The sequence below is a fragment of the Tachypleus tridentatus genome, chromosome 1 (assembly GCF_004210375.1).
Source record: "Tachypleus tridentatus isolate NWPU-2018 chromosome 1, ASM421037v1, whole genome shotgun sequence".
In the NCBI taxonomy this organism is placed as follows: domain Eukaryota; kingdom Metazoa; phylum Arthropoda; class Merostomata; order Xiphosura; family Limulidae; genus Tachypleus; species Tachypleus tridentatus.
Genome location: NC_134825.1, coordinates 70603900 through 70627227, shown reverse-complemented (window position 1 = coordinate 70627227; position 23328 = coordinate 70603900). Strand labels below are relative to the sequence as shown.

The 23328-nt window shown below is 32.0% G+C and overlaps 1 protein-coding gene across 1 annotated transcript in view; it reads right to left on the bottom strand.

The window, feature by feature from the left end:
• Positions 1 to 466: 466 nt before the first annotated feature.
• LOC143251713 (methionine synthase-like) overlaps positions 467 to 23328 on the bottom strand; it is a 60825-nt gene continuing 37963 nt past the window's right edge. The window contains exons 24-34 of the mRNA XM_076502959.1: positions 21945 to 22065; positions 18645 to 18726; positions 17483 to 17581; positions 12292 to 12367; positions 9171 to 9326; positions 7268 to 7461; positions 6732 to 6871; positions 5507 to 5573; positions 3274 to 3375; positions 2558 to 2761; positions 467 to 2364 (exon numbers count right to left, since the gene is read on the bottom strand). Of these exons, the coding sequence (XP_076359074.1) occupies positions 2272 to 2364; positions 2558 to 2761; positions 3274 to 3375; positions 5507 to 5573; positions 6732 to 6871; positions 7268 to 7461; positions 9171 to 9326; positions 12292 to 12367; positions 17483 to 17581; positions 18645 to 18726; positions 21945 to 22065 (1334 nt within the window). The 3' untranslated portion in view covers positions 467 to 2271. The remainder of the gene's footprint in view (positions 2365 to 2557; positions 2762 to 3273; positions 3376 to 5506; positions 5574 to 6731; positions 6872 to 7267; positions 7462 to 9170; positions 9327 to 12291; positions 12368 to 17482; positions 17582 to 18644; positions 18727 to 21944; positions 22066 to 23328) is intronic.

Genomic DNA, 23328 nt, shown 5'->3' with positions numbered 1-23328 from the left:
CTGGTATTTTTTAAATTTTGTTAGTAATTTTCTGTTGCAAGTAGTTTTATCAAATTTTATCTGTAATAATTTTGAATTGCTGAAAGTAATATTTTGTAATATTATAGCTTAGTATCTGGGTTTATGGCAGGCTGGTAAAAATATCACAAATTATTTTACAAATAAACAATTGATCAGTGGCTTTTTGAAAGATAGATACATATCAGAAGAATGTCCTTGGTACAAAAACAGGGGTACTGGGAAAAGTAAAGCTTATGTATAGCAGTAACAATTGAAACTTTAGGTGCAAAAGTTCCTTATGACCAAGTTTGAGTAGGCAAACTACCAAAAACTTTACAACTGACTACCTGGTTGAAAATAACTAGAAATATACATAATCCTTGAAGCTTAGGTAATCTTGAATAACAAAATATATAGAATGCATATTTTAAAATAAATTGTAACAGAGTGGAACCTCAAAGCAATAATAAACATGATTACAAAATTTATTTTTTCTTTTCACAAACTTATTTCAATACAAAAATGTAGTTGTATACAAAAGTATTACAATTTGTAAATTTTTTAAGAGAGTAAATTAAGTTGTTAACACTTAAAATCGATGCTGTGAAAATATATAAAAATAATTTTTTGTTACTTTGTAATTGGATAATGGTTACTTCAACAAACATTATCTGTGGTGACAAAAATATATTGATCTCATTATTTAGTATTCATTATGAAATATCAACTAAACAATTGTGATGATCAATTAACTAGTATGCTGCTTAGTCCAAGAATGTAAATCTAAACAAATGTTAACAGTAGTTGACATTTTAAAAGACATCAACTAACATTCAAATGTTGGATCAAGGATTTTGAGTAAAGAAGGTGCAAAATTAACTGATCATATAAGAAAGTTTCTGGTTGCTAAAGCTATTACAGTGAAAGCCAACCTTGTGAAATATGCCTGTGCAGATAAGTACAAAGCACCATTATATTGAAATCAAGATGAATTACCATTGATGGTGACAGCCACATCAAATATTTTTGACTGTAGATTTGTTACTGCTTGAATCATTTTTAATTTTGATATAAAATAAAGAATTATTATGCAATATCCATTTGCTAGTGTTTTAAAGCTTGAAAACATTCTATTACGTATGCTAACATTAAACAGTTAGATACTAGAGTGCCAATTGCAATGTATCAACACATGAAGCATCTTTTTTAATTGATGTTTTTTTACACATCCAAAGGTATGAACAGCTATGCTGTACAAACTTTAGAACAGTATAGTCATATATAAACAAGATCATATACACATATCAACACATAAGTTGGCACTTTTGTATCTTCGTACCCAATGAAGAAGAGCTATTACTACTAATAATACTAATTTTATAATACACTACAGTGGAAACATCTCTAGTTATTCTACTTAACACCTTAGTTAAACTTGGTTTTCACAGTTGTTCTTCCTTAGTCGGTTAAGTACTTCATTTCCATTAACAATCATTAATATGTGTCAAAATACATATAAAAAAAGTAATAGTAAAATATAAATTTCTTGGAATGTTTCACGTCTCAAGAAAAGGTGATTTTTTTTTCCTTTTTTTAAATAAGACATTTTTTTTTGTTTTACATCTGTATTCAAGTATATCAGTGAAAGTTGCTAACATAAAAATATGTAGGTTTCTACAAATCAAATATGTGTAATCTTATTTTCAATTTTTGCTAGTTGCTGTTCAACCTAAGTAATAGGTATTTTCTTTCCCTCATGGGTTGCACCAATAGAATTCACAGTAACATACACTTTGGTTTTCTTGAGAAACTAATAACAGTCTTTTCTTATGCAATACAAATTATTTGAATTAAATGTATAATAATATAAACATCTTCTAAAAGACATCATGAGCACTTAATATTGTTAACAATTTTTCTTAATAGATGTTACTACATAGTAGTAGTAAAGATTAAAAACACTTTTTGCCAAGTGTCTCATTAGATATTCATTGTTTTGAGCATGTGTGAATATAATAAAATTCTATGATATTAAACTTGTTGTTTACTCTGTTTATTTAAATACTAAGAATTGTATAAAGTAAATAAAATGATTAAATCAAGTAAAATAATGTAATGAAAACTTGTAGCAACTTCAAATGCCCATAATCATCAAATGTGATTAAAATATACAATAAAATACATTTACAAATGACTGCTACTCAAATAAACAGAACCTTCATAAACAACTGTATAATACTAATAAGAAAATTGTATAGATACTTGTATTATCTACTCTAACTCAGGATCATAGGCCAAAACAGGTGACAGCCATTTTATGACTTCTACAACAGATGCACCTTTTCGTTTGGCGTAGTCTTCAATCTGGGGGTGTAAAATAATTTTATTTTTATTAATTACTAAAGTAATAACCTATAGTTACTGACTGTAGTTTAAATTTAAGATTAAAAAATAAAAGTAACTCATAAAATTGTAAAAATAATAAAACTATTTCAAGTGTTGAAAATTAAGGATAGTTTTTCTTGTCTTAAAAAAAAATATTGAAATGAATCAATACCTGATCCTTGGCAAGTTTTCCTGTAGCAAAATACGCAGCCCTAGGGTGAGAAAAGTATAATCCTGATACAGATGCTGCAGGATGCATGGCTAAAGATTCTGTTAATTTAATTCCTGCTTCTTTCTCAACATCCATTAGCTTCCACATTGTCAATTTTTCAGTGTGGTCAGGCTGAGTGGGGTATCCAGGAGCAGGCCGAATTCCCTAAGAATAAGAATAAGGAAACTGGTAATCATCAAATGTTATACAAAATTACTGTTATTTAAAGTTAAGAATAATTGTACTGCACAAAAGTTTCATCAAGATACTAAAATATTTGTAATTTTCCATTACATGCATTTAGTTTTACTTTGTAGAACTTTTTCTACATTATCTTTTTATCAAAATAATTAGCTTCCATAAAATTTATTTTTATTTGTTACAATTAAAAGAAACATTCAGGTTTTTGTTGTAACATTTTGAAACATCCACATTTAAAATGCTAAAGAGATATATATCAAATGAAATACATTTTCACAATAGTTTCAAGTCAATCATACTATATCGTATTCCTTATTAAACTTCCAACTGAAAAAGTTATTAATCATATCTGATAAACAATCACAAAAATATAGTTGTTATGTCAGACTACTCACTTAAATAAATTTTTAAAATTAATAATTCTGTTTATTTTTCTGGTTATCCACTTATGAAATGCAAACACTTATGAAATCTACCTGGTATTTAATTTTATGTAATTCTTGGGAGTCTAAATGTTCTTCAGAACAGTAACCCCAAAACTCTTTTCTCACTCTTTCATGCAGTTCCTCTGCATAAGCCTAGAAACAAAACAGCCTTCAATTAATCAAGCAACTAGAAAAGAAAATCTATAATAAACTATTAATTATACCTAATTTAAACATTTCATTCATTAAAAAACTTTTTTACAGATACCTTACTGTAGCAAGGGTGTCAGAAAACTGTCCTGTAGTTTAGCTTTGCACTTAATAGAAGATTTGACAACACTAAATATGTAGCTATAGTTAATTCACTAGTAACTTTTACACTGAAATTTAAAACACAATGTTGTTATATTTAGCAGTCATCATTAGTGCACTTAGTTGATAAAATTAAAATAATCTTCAATGGGAGGTATAGTACATAGGACCAAAAATAAAAACCTAAACCAGGTATAGTCAAAACTGTTAATTACATAATAAAAAAAGTGTACTCAACTAGTGTACACTAATTTTAGTATATTTTTTATATTTAGTTTCCTCATCTAACCTAACAAGTTTCTAAGTTTTATGATGTAATTATTTACAACTATAAGTACAATGTACACATAGTAAAAATGAATTTAGTATTGACATGTGGACTCTTGTACTTCAAGTTTTTGTTTTTAGTCTTGGTAAACCTTAACCCCACTTATTGGTAATACATAGTAATTTTTATTTATTTCAAATATGCACTTTACAAGAAAAAACTATTAAAACACACAAAAAATACAATGTCCCAAAACAACTATAATTTAACTGGCTTTCTAAGTAACCAATAGGTGTAATAAAATAACTCTGTTAGTTGACTGAAGTTATCTTGGCAATAATAAGCACTGCAGCATTGGCTAAATAATTCATTAAAAATCCTCATAATGAAGTAGTGTTTGAGAAAATTCAGTAAATTAAAATCTTTCCTTTCTATTTGTTATAAATAATCCAATATAATTACCAATGTTGTTTGAAAGACAAGGTAGATGTGCTAGGAAGGCATGGAATGTCTTGACTTTTTTGTGTGTATCTTGGAAAAACAGCAGGTCTGTGAACACTGCAATTCGCACAAGCAACAAAGTGCACTTTGCATGCTTCAACACACATATTCAACAAAGTTTACGAGGTCTGTTAAAAAAATATGTGAACTGACGTCATAAAACAAAATGTACTTTATTTAGAAGTTACAGGTCTGGGACCCCTTCAAAGTACTCTCCTCCCCAACTCACACACTTATCCCAAAGGTGTTTCCACTTGTTGAAACAGTCCTGGTACGCTTCTTTTGTAATGTCCTCCAGCTCCGTCGCATTTGTTTTAATCTCGGGAATCGTCTCAAATCTTCTTCCTTTCAAGGGTCTTTTGAGTTTGGGGAACAAGAAAAGTCGCAAGGAGCAAGGTCAGGTGAGTAGGGGGGTGGGGAAGAACAGTGATCGAGTGTTTGGCCAAAAACTCACGAGTTCTGAGGGCTGAATTTTGCAGCAATGCAGTGCATCTTCAATTTTTCGGTCAAAATCTCGTAACAAGATCCAACTGATATCCCACACTCTTCAGCAAGCTCCCTGACAGTCAGACGTCGATTTGTCCGCACCAGGGTGTTGATTTTGTCGACGTGTGGGTCGTCAGTTGACGTGGAAGGACGTCTAGGACGCTCATCATCTTCAATGGACTGTCGACCATCCTTAAAACGTTCATGCCACTTGAAACATGCCGTACGCTTCATAGCAACATCACCGTAAGCCGTGTTTTTGGCCAAACACAAAATTTCACAGCGAGTCGTTGCTCCTTCAGGTAATTCATTCTGAAATCCGCCAAACGAAAAAATCGCACTTCACTTAAAACTGCATAGCTAATACACAAATGAAGATATCTGCAATCGGGAAATGGCGTCGTAATCAGCTGATCTGTGCAAACCTAGCGACACCAAGTGGATTCCCCTGGAACCAACTGGAGCCGCACAATTCAAACAGTCCGCGTATTTTTTGAACAGCCCTCGTATATGCATACCCCAACACACAAATATATTCATCCTTGGTGCTGTGTCACTGTACTCCTATGCCATCAATAAATGAGTCTTGCAAATTAGAGATAAGTTAAAGACTAACTACAATGTTTCAGTAAGGGAAGTTTAACAACTAACTTTATAGTATGAAATTAGTGTTCATTTCTTATGTTATATGTATAATACCAGCATAGTAAAACTCACCTCAGCTAACCTGTCTGCTAAAGCCTTAACCATTATAACACTGTAGTCATCCATTTCTTCCTCAAACCTATAGAAATAAAGATAAAATGGAACAAATTATGTACATAATTTTTGCTGTTCATGAATAACTGGTTGTTAACTTCCAATTCTACATAACTAGAGCCAATTTATGTCTGTACAATATTCAAATCATTTCTTAGTTTCTGAGGAAATTAGTATTTTATAGGTTTATTTAACATATTAATCATTTGACATTTCACTCCTATGACAGGTACCTTTACACTGAACTTTTCTTTGGCCGAACTTCTACTTCCTCTGACTTTACTTTCTTGTCTGCTCAGTTTGTTTGCTGTTCCTGTTTTTCTCAAACTATTTATTTATTCATAACTTAATCATCTACTTGCCTTCTAAAAATCTCTATATCCTTAACATCAATAAATTTCACACAATATTTGATGGGCTCAACATCAGTGACTTGTAAACAATGTACAATTCTGAGTTACATAACTAAACTTGTCATAACATTTACTTCAAAATAATTGCATTTTAATTCTGTTATGAAAAACTAAACAATCATGGAATATTTACTCACAAAATAAATTAATAATAACTACAATAAACAGTATTTTATATCATGACATATTAAAGTCTTCAAGTTGCACACGTTTCTCCTACTAAATGAAACAAAGTTTCATTTCAACAATAGCTCTGCAGCGTAATTTGCATTGTGAAAAACTCCATGATAAGGCTGTTGGGTACCAAGCATATACCTTGGATGTTGTTGCCATGTGACTTGCCAATTTGCATATTCAAAATTGTTTTGATATAACATATTTAACCCATATATAAGAATACTATTAGAACATTATTCTTTCAGTCCTTGATTCCAATACTTGATTGATTTACCACACATATTTCTTGTTTTTATTTATTCAGGTTTTATTTATACATCTAGTATAAAACCTTAATCTTAATTCAGCTAGCCATATACACAAATATGCAGCAATGATCCACATTTATCAGTGTTTACATTACACAACCACATCTAACTTTTGAGTCAAATATCTGGTGAGAAAGTTTCTCATGGAGTACAAAATCAAAAAATGTTATTAATCTACTTCTTCTACATGATATAAATTCCATAATTTTCATAACAGTTATAATGACCAGCGAAATAACTAAAACAACTAAAGTACTGCTAGAATGGCAGTTTAAATAAACATACTTTTGGCAAAGCTCCTCACAACCAAAACCCACAGAAAGAGCAAACATTCCAAGGAAGTCACTGATGCCTGTGTCCTCAGGGGCTATGAAATCAGACATGCACAAGTAAGGTTCATCATCAGCAGCTGAATCTTTCTCTGCCTAAATGGTTGAAATGTTTCAACATAAATATTTCCTTAAACATACAAATTATTCACTAGACACCATTTCTTTTCTTCATCACATATACAGAAAAATTACAGTGAAGCTAAAAATACAAAACACTTTGGAATGTGATGTTTAGGTCTTGATCTGACTTATAGCTAGAGAAGCAGTGAATATTGAATTGATTTTTATAACATCTATCTTCCATAACAGTTGTAAAATAAGTTTTCTAATGTAGTTTTTATGAAATCTTTTAAACCTAGGCAAAAAATGTGAACGTAAGAGATAATTCAATGTTAATCAATAGCTTATTTTTATTTTTTCAATACTGAAGATGTCATGCTCTCTTAAAATATTATAATCCTTATGTTTGAATATAAACATAGTCTCAACCTGTTGTCGAAGGCCATGCAATGTGCCAACTGGTTTACCACGTGGCATTGCATCTTCTGGATACAAATCTATATCATCACCATGACTGCTTGCAGCATAAAATGCCAAAACCCCTTTTGCTTCCAGAAGGCCTTGATCTACAATAGTCTTCAACATTTTCTGAGCATCATCAAAGAGTCGTTTTGCTTCTTCCCCTTGAAATACAAAAAATCTGGGCTTCAGAACAGTCAAGTTAATCCTTTCAACATTAAGTCAGTTTTACATTCAGAATCTTTACTACGAATGTTAGGATTTGAAGATTTTTTAAGTTCTTTATTTCAAAAGAAACCTTTACAAAAACTACTTAAAACATGAGAGGTATTATCAGGTGACCTACAAGCTATGAAAGTTCACTTTGGTACTTCATGTTTTCAATAATATAATACCAGTTGTGTTTCTGTAGGTCTAGACACACTTACTAACTTCAAAATTCTCAGGATAAAAGCAGTTGAAACAAGTGGTAAATTCTGTTAACTCCTGATGCCACTCCCACATTCAATAGATTTGTTTGAGCTTAAAAGCCTACATGTAGAAGTCATATGCACAAATATATTGTTATTAGAAAGAGCTCATTTTACACTATAGTCCAACAATGGTCACTTTGAAATTGGCATGCAATTTTCATCACAGGGTACATGTTTACTTACAACTTACAGTTGTTTCTTTCCTACACATGTCAGAGATACAGTTAAATTATATTCAGGTACTGCTTTTACATATTAGTTAACTACATATTATTCATGTGTTAAATGTGTAACTGAAAGATTAAACCGGGCTTAATTTATTACATAGTGCATGATAACTTTGCTGATGGATTATGTTTCTCTGCTAGAGATATTTTAATATTCCCCCCCCGAGGACATTATTTACTTATGTCTAGATGAATAATAAATTGTAACAGACAAGAAAGGAAAATAAAACATTAAAATTGATTACATGTGAAAATACCTTAAATTATGAATATAACCAACAGAAGGTCTTTAAAGATACTCTACAAAAAAAAAAAAAAAAAAAGAAAAAGGAATTTACTTTTTTCTGTTTCCTAATTTTAATAATTTCAATGTATTGTATGTTCATGATAATTGCTAGAATTAGTGATGTGGTAGAGAAAAAATGAAATGTAAAAATTTACCTTAAAAACTTAATTTTGGAAATTCTTTAGGTTATGCAAATGAGCTATGAAAACTATAAGATGAAGAAAAGTATTTTTATGCTTAAAATGAAAATCATCTTGCATTGAAACTATTCAGCTGAATTTCTATTATCAGGCCTACTAAAATATAATTAATAAGGATTTTATGTAAGTATCAAGTGTGAAGCCAAGTGTCAAAAAGTTTTAATTAAAAAATCTTCTATCATAGTTTCTAGATAATTTTCAGAACATAAATAACAGTTTTCATAAATGTGTTAACATTTCGACATAAAGCACTAGCAATTTGTAAAAAAAATAGGGAAAATTAGAGTGTATAGAATCATACTAAGTTCAAAACATGTATACCATACACTTGAGTGAATGTTCTTTGAAAAATAGAGCATTTAACATGTTAAGGCCATGTCTTCATCAAAAATTTTATACTTTTACATTTATGCTCTATAACAACATATTATTTTCCAAAGCCCATGTCTTATACCAAATATTGTCCAGTAGCAACATTTTTTTTCTGCATACACATTAATTAAATACTTGGTACAAATACATTTACCCAAATACATAAAATGCTATCAATAAACAAATAACTAGTTTTGACAATTTTTCAACAAATATTAATAAGTGCTACTGAACACAGAACATTTATTCACTGGGAAAATGACAACATATTTTTGCACAGACAAGGCACACCTAACATTTGGTTTTGATACCCACCTACTGTAGTATCTTTAAAGATTTTTGGATAGCCCCTGTTCGGATACTTTCCTCGAAGCTGCCATACATCAAAAAAAGGTTTCCAATCAATGTAGGGAATAAGCCGATTGAGTTCATACTTTTTAAATATTTTTGTTCCCAGAAATGTTGGAGTAACTATGAAAAACAAAAATTAATAAACATTACTTTACTTCTGAGAAAAAATCCAATTGTACATGGCAGTCACACAGTCAGTATAAGTATATTACGAGTACATATGAAAAACCATGCAACACATGACTCAAAGATTTTCTGCACATGCATAAAAAATCATGGGAGTGCATTTCTACTGCTTATGGATGTGGAATTAGAGAGAATGTCATTACAGCAAACATTCATTGCCCCTACCATAATTTTTTGTTAATGTATCCATCTTGACAATAGTACTGGATACTGTTATCTTTCCTAAGAATTCAACTAGCTCTCTGTCACAATAGTATCCTTCAATTAATAAATACTTGCTAGTTTATGATGATATATAAATCTACACATTCAGAAAGCCCAAAACAAGTAGTCAGCACAGGTGAGGTTAACTAACGCATGGTAACCATACATGATAGGAATAGCAGCTAAGAACACCCTTTCTACAATTCTTCATGTAGGAAAACAAAATATTCCACCTGAATCACAAACCACAGCAACCGTTTATAACAGGGGTTGTCAGCTTGTTCTTCTTAATAATTATTTGATACTGTTTTGCTATCTTACAACAAAATAAAAATGGTTTTGAATACTTTAGTTAAACCTGGACAATATTACTAAATGCATTGTACAGGGTAGTTTTTAAAGTTACCTGACTAACTCGCAAATAACAGCAGCTGTATCGAAGATGATATCCAATCATTTTAAACTAGTCTGTAGTTTATATGGAACCTAATAATCTAATACATGCACAAGTACATAGCTGCATATAGACTATGGATGTAATTAAATGTTTATATGGCAGACATGACATTACATGTCATGATTATTAATATCATGTTGCAACTGTATTGACTTTGCATACTATTTACTTATGTATATGGATCCTGCCCTTTTAGATACAACCCTGCTGACAGAATCAGCTTCTTTTGACCACTGCACAATCAATTTCAGCTATGTTATATGAATGTCTACAACATTATACAGACATTTAGGCTGTCAAATGTATCTCAGAATGGCTGGTATGGGTATTAACAATGACAGTTGCAAACCCTCTCTTTTGTTAAGGAAGGTCAAAACATTGTTCTTTGTTTATCATAAAAGTGTTAATACCCATACCAGCCATTCTAACTACATTTTCATTTCATGTGGGTTTCTTGTTATCAACACATCTAGGCTATTTCCCACAACAGTAATATTAAAGCCATTGTTTAAAAGATAGCACAAAGCTCAGCTTCCAGCATTGGATCAGCAATCACAGTGATGGAAGGCATCAAATTATAGCCAATACTGTGTAAATGAAAAGTTTATACATTTGCAAACAGAGTAGCCATCTTTAAGAAAGTGGCAAGAATTGTGCAAGCAGGAGATGGCAAATGTGACAGTGAAAGTGAATAAAACATTTTGTAGTATATCTTTTATTTGGAAAATATTTAGTTTTAGATAAAGTATGGTGCAGCAACAGCAAACTAGTCTTCAGGTCATCACAGTAAAAGATGGTCATAGAAATGTCATGACCAAAATTCTATCAGATATGGAGTGGGAAAGATATATTAATATAATAAATTCATAATTGTTAGTTAACACATTTTCAACCTTGCAGAGTTTGAAAAATGTCACTATGAGAATATCTGGCTAGCACTAGCAAAGCCATGACCAGTATTACTATGGCTAACTGAGAAATATTAAAAATACTTATTTCTCTACACATGCTATTGTATTATGATACATTGTCTTATATTTGCATTGTATATATATTATGTATGGCTTTACAACTTAAAAACAACTATGAAACTTGCAAGTGTGTGTGTGTATAAAGCCTTAAAATTATTTTGAAATTCCATTTCTATTTTTCAATCATAACGTTTAAAGTTATAACAAATGTTTTCTACAGTAATAGTACCCAAAAGCATTGGGATATCCCATTTATCAGACATAATCCAAATGTGAATGACAAACTGGTCGGCACTCATGAAAAATCAAATAAGGGTGCAGAGTTGAATGCTTGTAACCACAACATTTAAGCTCCTACTGCCTTTCACTGTCTGCAGCCAATTATTCTTGAAAGTTTTTCTAATGTTAAAAATGGAAAAATAATAATAAGATCACCTTAAAAATAGTTTCACTAATAGTTCCTCCCAACCTCCACTCTTAAAATGTTTTAATCTTTCCTAAAGTAAAATAAAAATAATAAAATCACCCTAAAATTCTATTGTAAAACATGTCTAAAAAAACTGTTATGTTAACGAGAATCAAAATAGATTTGTAGCTTGACTTAATGTCAACACTATGTCTCAAACCTTAAGCTTGTGATTCTATTTTCACTTTAAGCTACTTATCTTGTTTCTGTAATTGTTAGTAGATCCCTATTGCCCCATTTTAAATTAACAATTTTTAATAATCTTGTGTTATGTGGTTTGCCATACGTACAGATCCAAATACCCATACTGACTCTATAACCTTTAGTTAGTTTCACATACATTGTATGTTTTCCTTAATTCATAATATTCCAGAAGTATGGAAATGTATACAAATTATATAAATTGTGAAAAACCAGAAAATTCAAATAATGCATTTCACAACATTTTTATTTTCAAATATTCTATTTTACAATAGTGCTCGCATCTGCCATTACAAAATCATGACCAGTTCGAGTAATTCAAACCTTAAATAAACTAGTCTTTAAAGAGTTTGTTTTAATCAAAAGATGTGCAAGTACTAACATTTGGTTTTCATTACATCTTCTAGTATTCAAACACATTTCTTCTCTCATTCTTATACTAAATAGCTCTGTAAAAGTACTTAACATATTTTTGACATTCTCCTCTATTATTCATGAAAATATGCATTTCACACTGAAAGCTTAATGTTCTTATGGCATATAAGCTCAATATTTTCAATGTATTTCCTTATTTCACTTGAAAGATAAAAAAAACAATACCTGGTTTTGGACCAGCAAGCCAATCAATTGCCATCTTCCTAAGCCTTGCTTTTTCTATGGAAAGATACTTTCTTTCCTGCAGTAAACACAACTAATTAAAAATAGCTGTCTATTTGAATTGGTTAGTAATGAAATTAGTGATGTGGTATTCAGTTATTTTCACTTATAATTCCATTATTTTGAATAATTGTACTGAAAGTTGTGTTGAAAGTCAAACATGTAAAGAATAACTTAACAGTAACAACATTTAATTAAAAAGCTGCTTTTTAACACAGCAAACTCAAGTAGTAAAATGTACAGAATATTAGGGATAAAGACATATGAAATTCAATATCATTTATATGAGATTTTTGAACCTCTTTTAATACCAATAGAATGAGACATCCTTAAGTTCTGTCTTCAAAGACTATTTACTTCAATTTGACCTATTATCAAATATTAGTAACACTTAGCTACCTGGTCCCTTGGTAACAGTTTAAATCACTAAAACATGAGATTATTTTCTATAAATATCAAACAAGTATAAAATCCAGAAACTTTTGTAAGATGCACAAAATCATTGTGATCAAATATTAATTTTATGACATGTCCAATTTGTTGGATTGTGGATTAAAAGAAAAAAAACAAAACTGTTGTGATCCATTAAGTATTGTGACACACCACAATATGAAAAAAGTTATTTTGCACTGTTATACTAGAATGACTTATAAATACTGGTAGTAAATGACCTTATAACACTAAGTTTGTTACTTTTCTTCTTTAACTGAATTCTTAGCATTATTTTTCAGCTTTTTCATAAGTGTTATGCTATAAGAAATTGTAACTAACAGTTTAAAGCTACAAACTATAATTATGTTGCCTTTTATATTCCAATATACACTTCAGAAATTAAAGAATTGCTTGTTGCTTAACAAAAATTTTAGACATGTTCATAATAATGGTTTGCATAATAAAACTATAATGAAATAGGTAATATAATTATCAATAAAGGTTTTAAATTGATTGATTGATTTAGTGTTTTATGGCACAAAGCAACTAGGCTATCTGCGCCAAACGTCCAGTAAAAAGGTACAAATAAATTAAATGTAGTAAAATACATAAAAGAGAATGAAGGTAAAACAAATCACTGAAAAACAGAAAAAGTATAAAATCAATGTTGACACCTAGTCTACAATGTGAAGAGAGAAAGCAGAGTAAGAGAAGTTGTAAGGGACTTTCTCTAGCAAAATGGTGATGATCATAACCTGCCAAGAAGACTAACAAGTAAGTACAAGAACCACCGTCAGTCACCTGAAGTTGGCCTTACCAGTCCTGGTTCTGGGTTATTTGTCATAACAGCCATTATCAAAAGGTAAAATAAGAAAAGTGTTAAAAGACATAGCAAAATCATAATAATGATTAGCCAAATGTCCAGTAAAAAGGTAAAAGTAAAGTAAATGTAGTGAAATTTGTAAAAGTAAAGGAAGGTAAAAACAAAACAGCAATTAAAAACAGAAAGTTGCATAAAACTGATGTTGGCATCCAGTCTACAAAGTTGTAAAGGACTTCCTGTAGCAGAATGGTAATGATCATAACCGCCAGGAAGACTAACAGGTAAGTACCAGAACCACCATCAGTCACCTGAAGTTGGTCTTTCCAGTCCTGGTTCCAGGTTATGTGTCATTATGGCCAGTACTAAAAGGTAAAGTAGTAAAAGTGTGAAATGACATGCAGCAAAAGTATAATAACAACTCGCTAGGATGACTAACGAGTGGTTCAAACAGCACCGTTAGTCACCTGAAGTTGGCCTTTCCAGTTCTGGTGTCGAGTTATTTAATGTTCTGGCCATTTTCCAATTTCAAATTGAACTAGAGAAATTAAAACGTTGAAAAGGGAAACACAATTAAAAAGGTGTAATGAATAAATAACCAACACTTTAATGAGATTAAAAAGATTAATGGCCATTAAAAAACTAAAAACTTTATCAAGGTGGACAGAGTCACCATCACCAATAACTCTGTCCAATGTTACAGACTGACCCTGGGAAAAAATATGTTTAAAATAGTGTCATCGTTGAGAGTCGTAATGATGGCAGGAAAGTAAAATGTGGCTTACAGTGATTTGAGTGTTACACAAACTACACACTGGTGCATCAGTTCCAGATAATAGAAAACAATGAGTTAAAAAACTGTGACCAATGCATAGTCTAGTTAGAACAACTTCCTCCTTCCAATAGACCATTGATCCATAGTCGAGTTTTGAACAAATAAGAGCATGATATATCTTTAACATTGAACATCGATCCGCTCCCCAACTGGCAGTAGAGAGGACACGGAGGATGCTCAGTGCTCTTGTGCATTTGACCCATAGCTGCTTTAAGTGTGGTATAAAGGTCAGCTTACGGTCAAATATAAGCCCCAAGAACTTGGTCTCAGGGGCTACTGGCAGCGAAACTTCACCAATACGTAGTTCAGGATCAGGGTGGATACCCCGTTGGTGGCAAAAGTGCATGCAAACGGTTTTAGAGAGAGAAATATTAAAGCCGTTTGCCGTAGTCCACTTCAGTACATGATTGAGAGCAGTTTGTAGTTGCCGCTCAATATATCTCATGTTCGACGACTGACACGAGATGTGAAAGTGAACACTCTGCCCGAGTCTTGATGGCCAAGGTGGAGGAACAAGCAGAAGTGCTAGATACCCAGCAAAAACTTTCACCTTGAGTATCTGCAATGCTCTGGACATCAGCTACCTCTTGGCCATCAGAGAGTAAGATGGAGAGGGGGACAGAATAGTAGTGCCCACTGACCTTTCAAATCCTGTCCCATATGACCTTGGAACTGGTGGTAGAAGATATGCTAGTTGTGAACTTAATCCAAAATTCCTTCTGGCTTTGATGTCTTACCCACCTAACATGTGCATGGGCCCATCAGAAAGTGATGTGGTTCGAAAGTGTGGGATATCTACGGAAAGTATCCCAGGCCCATTTTTGAGCCTTCCGTGCCAAGTGGCAAGCAGGATTCCACCATGGACGAAGATATCGTGGAAAACGTGAAGAGGTTTTAGGAATACACTGAGCAACTGCTTGAAAATACAGTCAGTTACCGCTGCCACAGCTATTGATGGCTGATTCACGATGGCAGAATCAAGTTCTGCAAGAGCAGTGAAAGTGGACCAGTTTGCCTGATCCAGCTTCCACTGGGGCACGCGAAAATAATGAAGGGGAACAAACCGAGAGATCAATAGCAGTAAAGGACTGACTACGTGCGTGAAAATAAGTGGAAGAACCAGTATTGAAAAGAGAAAGATTGTGATCAGAGAGCCTATGCTCTACAGAGCTATCCCTCCTATCAATAACAGCACTTCCCCAGAGGGGATGATGTCCATTAAAGTCCCATAGGATTAGAAATGGAGATGGCAACTGTTCAATGAGAGCATCAAGGTCTGATTGATAATATGTCTCTACAGGAGACAGGTAGAGAGAACAAACAGTGATGGTATGACCCAAGGAAACACGGATGGCTACAGCCTCCAAGGGGTGTGTTAAGTGACAAAGACAGGATAGGAACATGCTGATCAACCAAGAGTGCCACCCCTCCATGTACTCGTCCATCACACAGCCTGTCATTTCTGTACATAGAAAACTGCCGAATGGTGACTGTATCAGCAGGTTTTAGAAATGTTTCTTGTAAGGAAAGACATACAGGATGGTAGGAAGCAATCAGTGTTTTGATGTCATCCAGATTAGAACGTAAACCTCGACAGTTCCATTGTATCAAGGTGGCCATTTTTAGCGACGGGTAGGCGAATTGGCTGGATAACCCTTCTGTTTATGACCACGTCTTTTTTCCTTACTGTCCTTAGTCGGAGGAGGTCTATCAACCTCCATGGATCCTGTCCTGGGTCGATTGGGCAGGTCTTTGTTATTAAAACGGGATTCCAGTGACTGAGGACGTAAATGAATGATTATTTTGCATCTTTTGATGTATCAGAAGAAATGCCTGTATTTGAAACTGGAGGATGCAGATCTTGAGGTTTGTTGGAATGTATGGGAGGAACAGAGATGGGTGTGGAAGTTGATTCATCAACCTTTTCAAACCAAGGAGGTCAAAAGGCTTTTTATCTGTTTTGAAAACGATTCTCTTGGAGGCACAGAGAGATCTGTCTGCACTCCCACTGTAGGTGTGGAACGAAGTGTAGCAGCATATGTCCAAGATGGAGTGGCAGACAGCAATTTCCGAGCCTCAGGATAACTAATGTTATGTGTCGCTTTCAAACGCTGCACCTCTTTTCTTCTAACCATTTTGGGCAAGAACGAAAATAGGAAGGGTGAGAACCATTGCAGTTGACACAATGTGGGTCCATGTCACACTCATAAGCATCGTGGTCCTTGCCATCACAACGAGCACGTGTCAGGGAACTGCGACATGACGTCTTAGTGTGGCCAAACCTCTGACATTGGAAACATCGGAGAGGATTTGGAATGTATGGCCATACCGTGCAAATTAGATAACCTGCCTTAATGGTGGCAGGTGCATGTGGTGATGTAAATGTCAAAACAAGGTTATTTGTCAGCAGTGTAACTTCATCTTTGTGAGTGGAGATGCGCATCACTGCAGAAACTCCTTAAGCGGAGAGACCAGCGAGAATCTCTGACTCGGGTACATTCTTCAAATCCCTCTCAACAATAACTCCTCATGATGAATTTAAGGTAGCATATATCCCCAATTGCCTTTGAATTCAAGAGGAGTTCACTGTGTTGGGTTGTGGATGTTTCAACCAATATGTCTTCAGATCAAAGCTTCTTTACGGACTTTGGAGAGCCAGCAAGACCCTCTAGTCCCTTCTGAATAATAAAGGGGGACATTTGCCCTAAAGGTTTTTCTGAAAGAGAATGTAATATAAGAAAATGAGGTACGTGTGTTACATATGTTGAAGACTGAGCAGCAGTCCCAAGGGGACCACCCAAAGGCTGCCCGTCTACAGGAATTCAAGGCCAAAGTGGTGTGTTAGAGTTGGACCCCTCAACCACCAGGATCCTCTCCTCCCCATCATGAGTCGCCACGTATGGCAAACACGTGGGTGGATGTTTAGATCCCAGAGGAGGTAAACTGAAAGAACAGAACCTTCCCTAGGAGGTCCCATCACCATGTACAGGAAAGGTTTTAAATATTAACTGAATGACAACAATTACAAATAAGAGAGCAATACTTACTTTTAATGTTGCAAAATGTTCCTCCCGAATTTCTTCATATTCTTCACTTATTTCTTCTACAAAATCATTTCTGTTGTTCTGATCCATTAATGATGAACACTAAAATAACACCCCAAAAATATATATTAATGTATTCTAAATACAGTATCTTAACAACTGCTATCCTGCTTGAAACTTTAGGAGCTTATTTTAAGATTTCTCAAGCACATTTCCTCATGAAGCCTAAAATGAACAACATGTTTTTCAGTCTTATACTCATCTCCTTAAGATAATTATTAAAAGAAAAGCTTGAATTGTCACAGCACAGTCTAATATCCAAGTCTATATAACTACATATTATTTTAGTTTTCAAAGTTGGAGATTACTATTATTTGTGCTGCCTCGATACCTCACCATATTAAAGACAAATTAAAATACACATGCAAAAACTGTTATTTGGTAAAACATACTGGACATGTAAAAACTAGCTTGTTGAGGGTGAATTTGGAAAGGGAATGAGTTAAGTTTCAAAATAATATGAAAAACTTGCCAATCATTCATGCTGCAAATTTCAACATATAAGGTTTTATGGAATATTTTAATAAAACTACATTTGAAGGCTGAATACAGAGATTTTAAAAACATGTTCAAGGTAAGTAGAGACCTGAAAATGCCTTAGTATTTTTCTTGATGTCTTTCTTTTTTGCCAATATGAATTTTTGTTACATTATTTGTGAAAGCTGCAGAAATATCTCTCTTATTTCAAGAAGTAAGACAATGATACTCAGTAGTTATAGACAGGATGGTCTACCATATGATATACAATGATGTTCAATGGTAAGTCATTCATTGTCAATTGTGCAAGATTTAAATAATTGCTTCAGTGGTTAGAAAACATACCAAAAGAAAAATCACAAATATAAATATGTTAACATATAAAACAAGTCCAACTGATTAGATATATAAAATACAATTTCGTGTATTCTGATTACAATAAAAAAGAGAAACAAACAAGATTATGAAGAGAAAATAACTTTGAGTTCCACTTATTTCACGGAGTAAGTTGATTTAAAAATAGTTTTTCTTGGCCAGCAATAAATGCACATATCTTTGATTTAAAGTCATGGCAATTTTTAACAGACAAGAAAATAACCATCTAACTGGTGAAAAAGATAATTCTTACCACAACAACACTTTTTGAAGCATCTAGAACATGAATTGTTGGTTGACTGTAACGAGGAGCTATCTTCACAGCTGTATGAGTCCTGTACAGAAAAACAAAAAATATACATATTTTTACATAAAGGATAGTAAACTAAGCTAGACTGAGTACGTTATTGTGTGTGAACAAAAATAAACACTTCTGTGCAGTATAAATGCCTGTCTTCTAAACAAAGTTGTGAATTAATATTATTTCAGTAATGCTAGTATATGCTGTATTACTAATTTACCATTTAGCACTTTTGCTACAGGCATCCTTTAGTGTGCATGCCACAAGGTTTAAGTTACATTTGAAATTCAAGGTACTTTAGTATCATGGTATATAAAATTAACTTGGCATCTATATGTAACCAATAATTCAAATATTAATATTATACCATATTAATTTAAATTTAAGATGCACCCCAGTTTAAAATAGGGATTTTCAGGAAAAAAAAAAGGATGATAATTAGAAAGGAGTAAACATGTTTTAAAAGTTTATTAATGAATAACAAATGCTAATAATGTATTTAAAATGAAATATAATAAAACAATCTATAAAATATTTTCTGGAAATTTAAAAATTTCATTACAATAATGTTTCTTCCTGCTATCTTTATTTAATTAGAATGTTACTCCATTGTTTCTTCTGACTCACTATTATATACTAAAGTTAAAGCATCTTCATCAGTTGATTCACTATTATCCCAAAGAATGCAATCTTGTGTTCCATCTTCCTCATTCAATAAACAACATTTTAAAAACGATTTTATAATAATTTTGTCTGACACTTCTTTCCAGGCTTATGAAATCCACTCCACTACTGTTGATGCTGATACCCTTTTTATTATACCACTCAGTGTCAAAACATGATTGTCTTTATTCAGCCAAGCATCATAATGCTTACGGATACAATCTTTGAACGACTTGTTAATGGATACATCAAGAAGTTGTAACTAACCTGTCATTCTCTCAGAAATTATCACCAAATCCTGTTTTTCTTCCTTAACCTACTCTTGATTTTATCAGAGAAATGGCCATGAAATGCATCCACCAAAAGCATGCTCTGTTGCTTTAATAATGCACCAGATCAATATTCCCATACACATTCCAACCATTCTTCCATTCTCTGATGTCATCAATGCATTTTTTTTGTGCACAAACTATTATGTAATAATCTTTGCAAATATTTTCTTTTGGCAATGTTTTTTGTTTAATATGGCATACATTGGTAGTTTATTACCATTTGCAGTTACATATAGCATAACACTAACTATCAACTTTTCATAACCTGTGGTTTTGATTGTCACCTGTTTTTCTCCTTTGGCATTTAAAGTTGTGCAGCATGCCAAAAAAGCTGCTGTTTCATCCGACTACTGATTTGGTTTAGGGAATATTGATTCCTTTGGCATAAATCAATGATGTAACATTAATATTCAATAAGTTTTGTTTCAAAATCTGACATCAATTTTTGACTAATTGTTGTCCTTTGCCATAATGATAAACCTTCTCTTTCCATAAATTTCTCACACCAGCCACAACTAGCCTTGAAATACTGCTATTTCCTACACATTCTTTTGGTTTTAGCATTAAGACTTCTCTCATTACAGGCAGTCTTTTACTTCATAACTTACTGAAATAAGTTAAAATGGCAGCATCAATTTCAGGATATCTTGAAGAAAACAACTTGGTTTTCATACCATGCCAATGACATATATTTGCCTCACTCACTGTATACTTTTTACCAGTTGCATAATTCCCAATCTGTTCAATGCACAAAATAACTTTTCTTTTAAATTCAGCATCATACCTAAAATGCTTTTCCATGGGTAAAAAATGCAATAAAACAGGCTCAAACAACAGGAAAGTCAGACAAAGACTGAAAACGGGGATATCCAAATATAATGCTAAAAACACTGACATTGGCAAATTTGACATTTTGTGCATGTTTTTTAGTCTTTCCAATCTAAGTTCTTTTTAAAATATAGCCCTGTCTGTTTGTTAATGCAGCATATTTTCTAAAATCTTTGTTGTTTGAGAAAGTTGATGTTTTCAAGACTTTTGAAGAGTGAAAAATAATATCTTGAATTTGAGATGCACCCTAATTTTCAGTTCAGAAAAATGTGTGTTTTAAATTTGAAGTAATATGGTATATGACTTTAGTTATTAATTTTGCAACACAATATTAAAAAAGAAATTCTCTATTACATTGTTTTCTGCACAGAGTTGCCTAATTTCACTCAAAGTTTAAAACTTGTTTCCCACAGGAAACACTCTAATAGCTTAGCTGAATTTTTAATAGTTCTTATCATAGAAAAACCAGAAAAATTGAGTTATAAGAAATTGTCTGTTTTGTGTGTTATTATTCTGTATTGACAGTTGACAGCAAAAAAGATACCCAAGTATGCACTATATTTTTTGTATTTCATGTGTGTTTTTTATTTATTATTATAAAAGTAACTAAAATGTAAAACATTAGAAACTGTTTAAGTCAGATAAGATTGGATTATGTAAATTAAAGATTAATATTAACAAACATTTTTCATGAGCATACATGCTCACAAATAATTTGTGATTTGCCCGTGTGTTAGGTAATTCAATAGCGTAACATAAGCTTTGTGTTAAACATTATGATTTACAACTCGTGTGGCAGGAGTATTACTTATACATGGTTCAAAGGGCAATAAAATAACTTTATGGTGACTACAAGGTCAGTTAAATTGACCAATCTTGTACAAAATTAGGGTAAACAAAATAACAGATAAAATGTGAAGTTTTACTGAAATTTAGTAAGAAAGTTTTAGAGATTATGCAAATGAAATTTGAGGGTTTTCAGTTAAAGAAAAGCATTTTCAATCTTAACATGAAAATCACTTTGCACTTGAGAAGCAGTTAACATTGACCACATGTATTCATGGAAAATTTTTCGTGAAAATACTTCATTACAAATAAAATATACATTTTTTTTTGCCTACAAATGATTCTTAATGTTTACTAAAGCTTGCAAAACTTTATGAAGATACACAAATCATAAGTTATAGTGTGGAAACTCTAAAGGTTAATCCATGGTAAATTTTTAGGTTTAATCCATTGAGCCCCTCAAAAAAAGTTAAGTGTATATCTACATTAAGAACATAAGTATTTTGTTAGTCTTCTTTGTTTTATATTTGAGTTATCTCGTAGTTGTTACAAACTTACTATGAAGAAGGGTAGGTGATAACTAAATGAAATATTTACTAAATTTATAACAGAAGAACAATTAATACTAATAAAAATTTCAAACCTTGAAGTTGTGGCTCCCCCTATTAAAAGAGGAATTTTTAATCCCACTCTCTCCATTTCTTTTGCTACAAAAATCATTTCATCAAGGGATGGAGTAATAAGACCAGAAAGCCCAATGATATCTACAATAATAAGAAAAAACATTAAGATAAAAAATTAAACAATTCTTTTGTGGTTGCATGTTACTATTTATTTAATTACAGCAAAATAATGTATTAAAGTGCACATATAAAACACGAGTACCAAATACAAACTCCATTACTAACAAATTACCACCACTGCCCTCAGGCAGAAAACCAGACTTTTTTATTTTTTTCAGCTACGAACATCTGTGTGTCTCTCATAAATTAGAATTATTTATATTCTTATAATTTTTCTTTTAATTCAAAATATAGAAGAGGAAAAAACCTACAAACTACCAGACTTTGACCTTTATTTATGCTGAGTAAATTAATATGACCAAATTAAGTGCTATTACCACATGAACTGCCTTTCAGTGTAACCTGCAAGTTAGTTTAACTATTACATATATTTGACTAAAACTCGTTAACATGATTTAAATATTAGTACTTGGATAGTCATTCATGCTTAACCCTATCATGATGGGTTTGATGCAAAATGCATGAGCTGTATACACATTTGCAAACATTAACTATTCATACTACAACTTTTAATTCTCTGTGTATATATTCACAAAATTTGGTACACTTTTAGTAATGATCACATGTCTTTTCTACAAAAAAAAATATTTTTAATAAGTACTTTTAGTAAATATTGGTTTGTTAAAATATTGAGACTGTTTCATTACTACTACGAATGTGAAGTGGTTTTCATCTTATGATTAAAAAACTGTTCTTCATTCCCAAAATCTTAAATATTAATTGTGTAATCTCTCACACCTCCTAAACACATCCCAAATGTTTGTTTTCAGTAAAACTTTATATTTTGTCTGTTATTTTCTGTACCCTAACTGTACAAAGTCTGTCAATTTGGCTGTCCTTTTAACCACCTTAAAAAGTATGAAATAAATATAAACTATGCTTTTTTTATTCTAGAATAACTACAAATTATAACACAAAAGCACAACTGTTTAGCTTAGAATAGCTTAAAATCTCGTAACATTATACATATACATATTATTTTTACAATATTGACCTTCCAGTCATGCCTGGCTAACAATACCAAAATTGCAGTCATGCAGCACATATGTTACCATATCTAATAATATAAAACTGACCTTTAGTCTTTATAAAGTGACTTGTTTTGACTGTTTTAGTGGACTAGTATAACTAGTAAAATAGTTATATTTTAATATATTATACATGTGTATACATTATTACTATTAACAAATAAGTTCTTAAATATATTTTTCTTAAAATATAGAA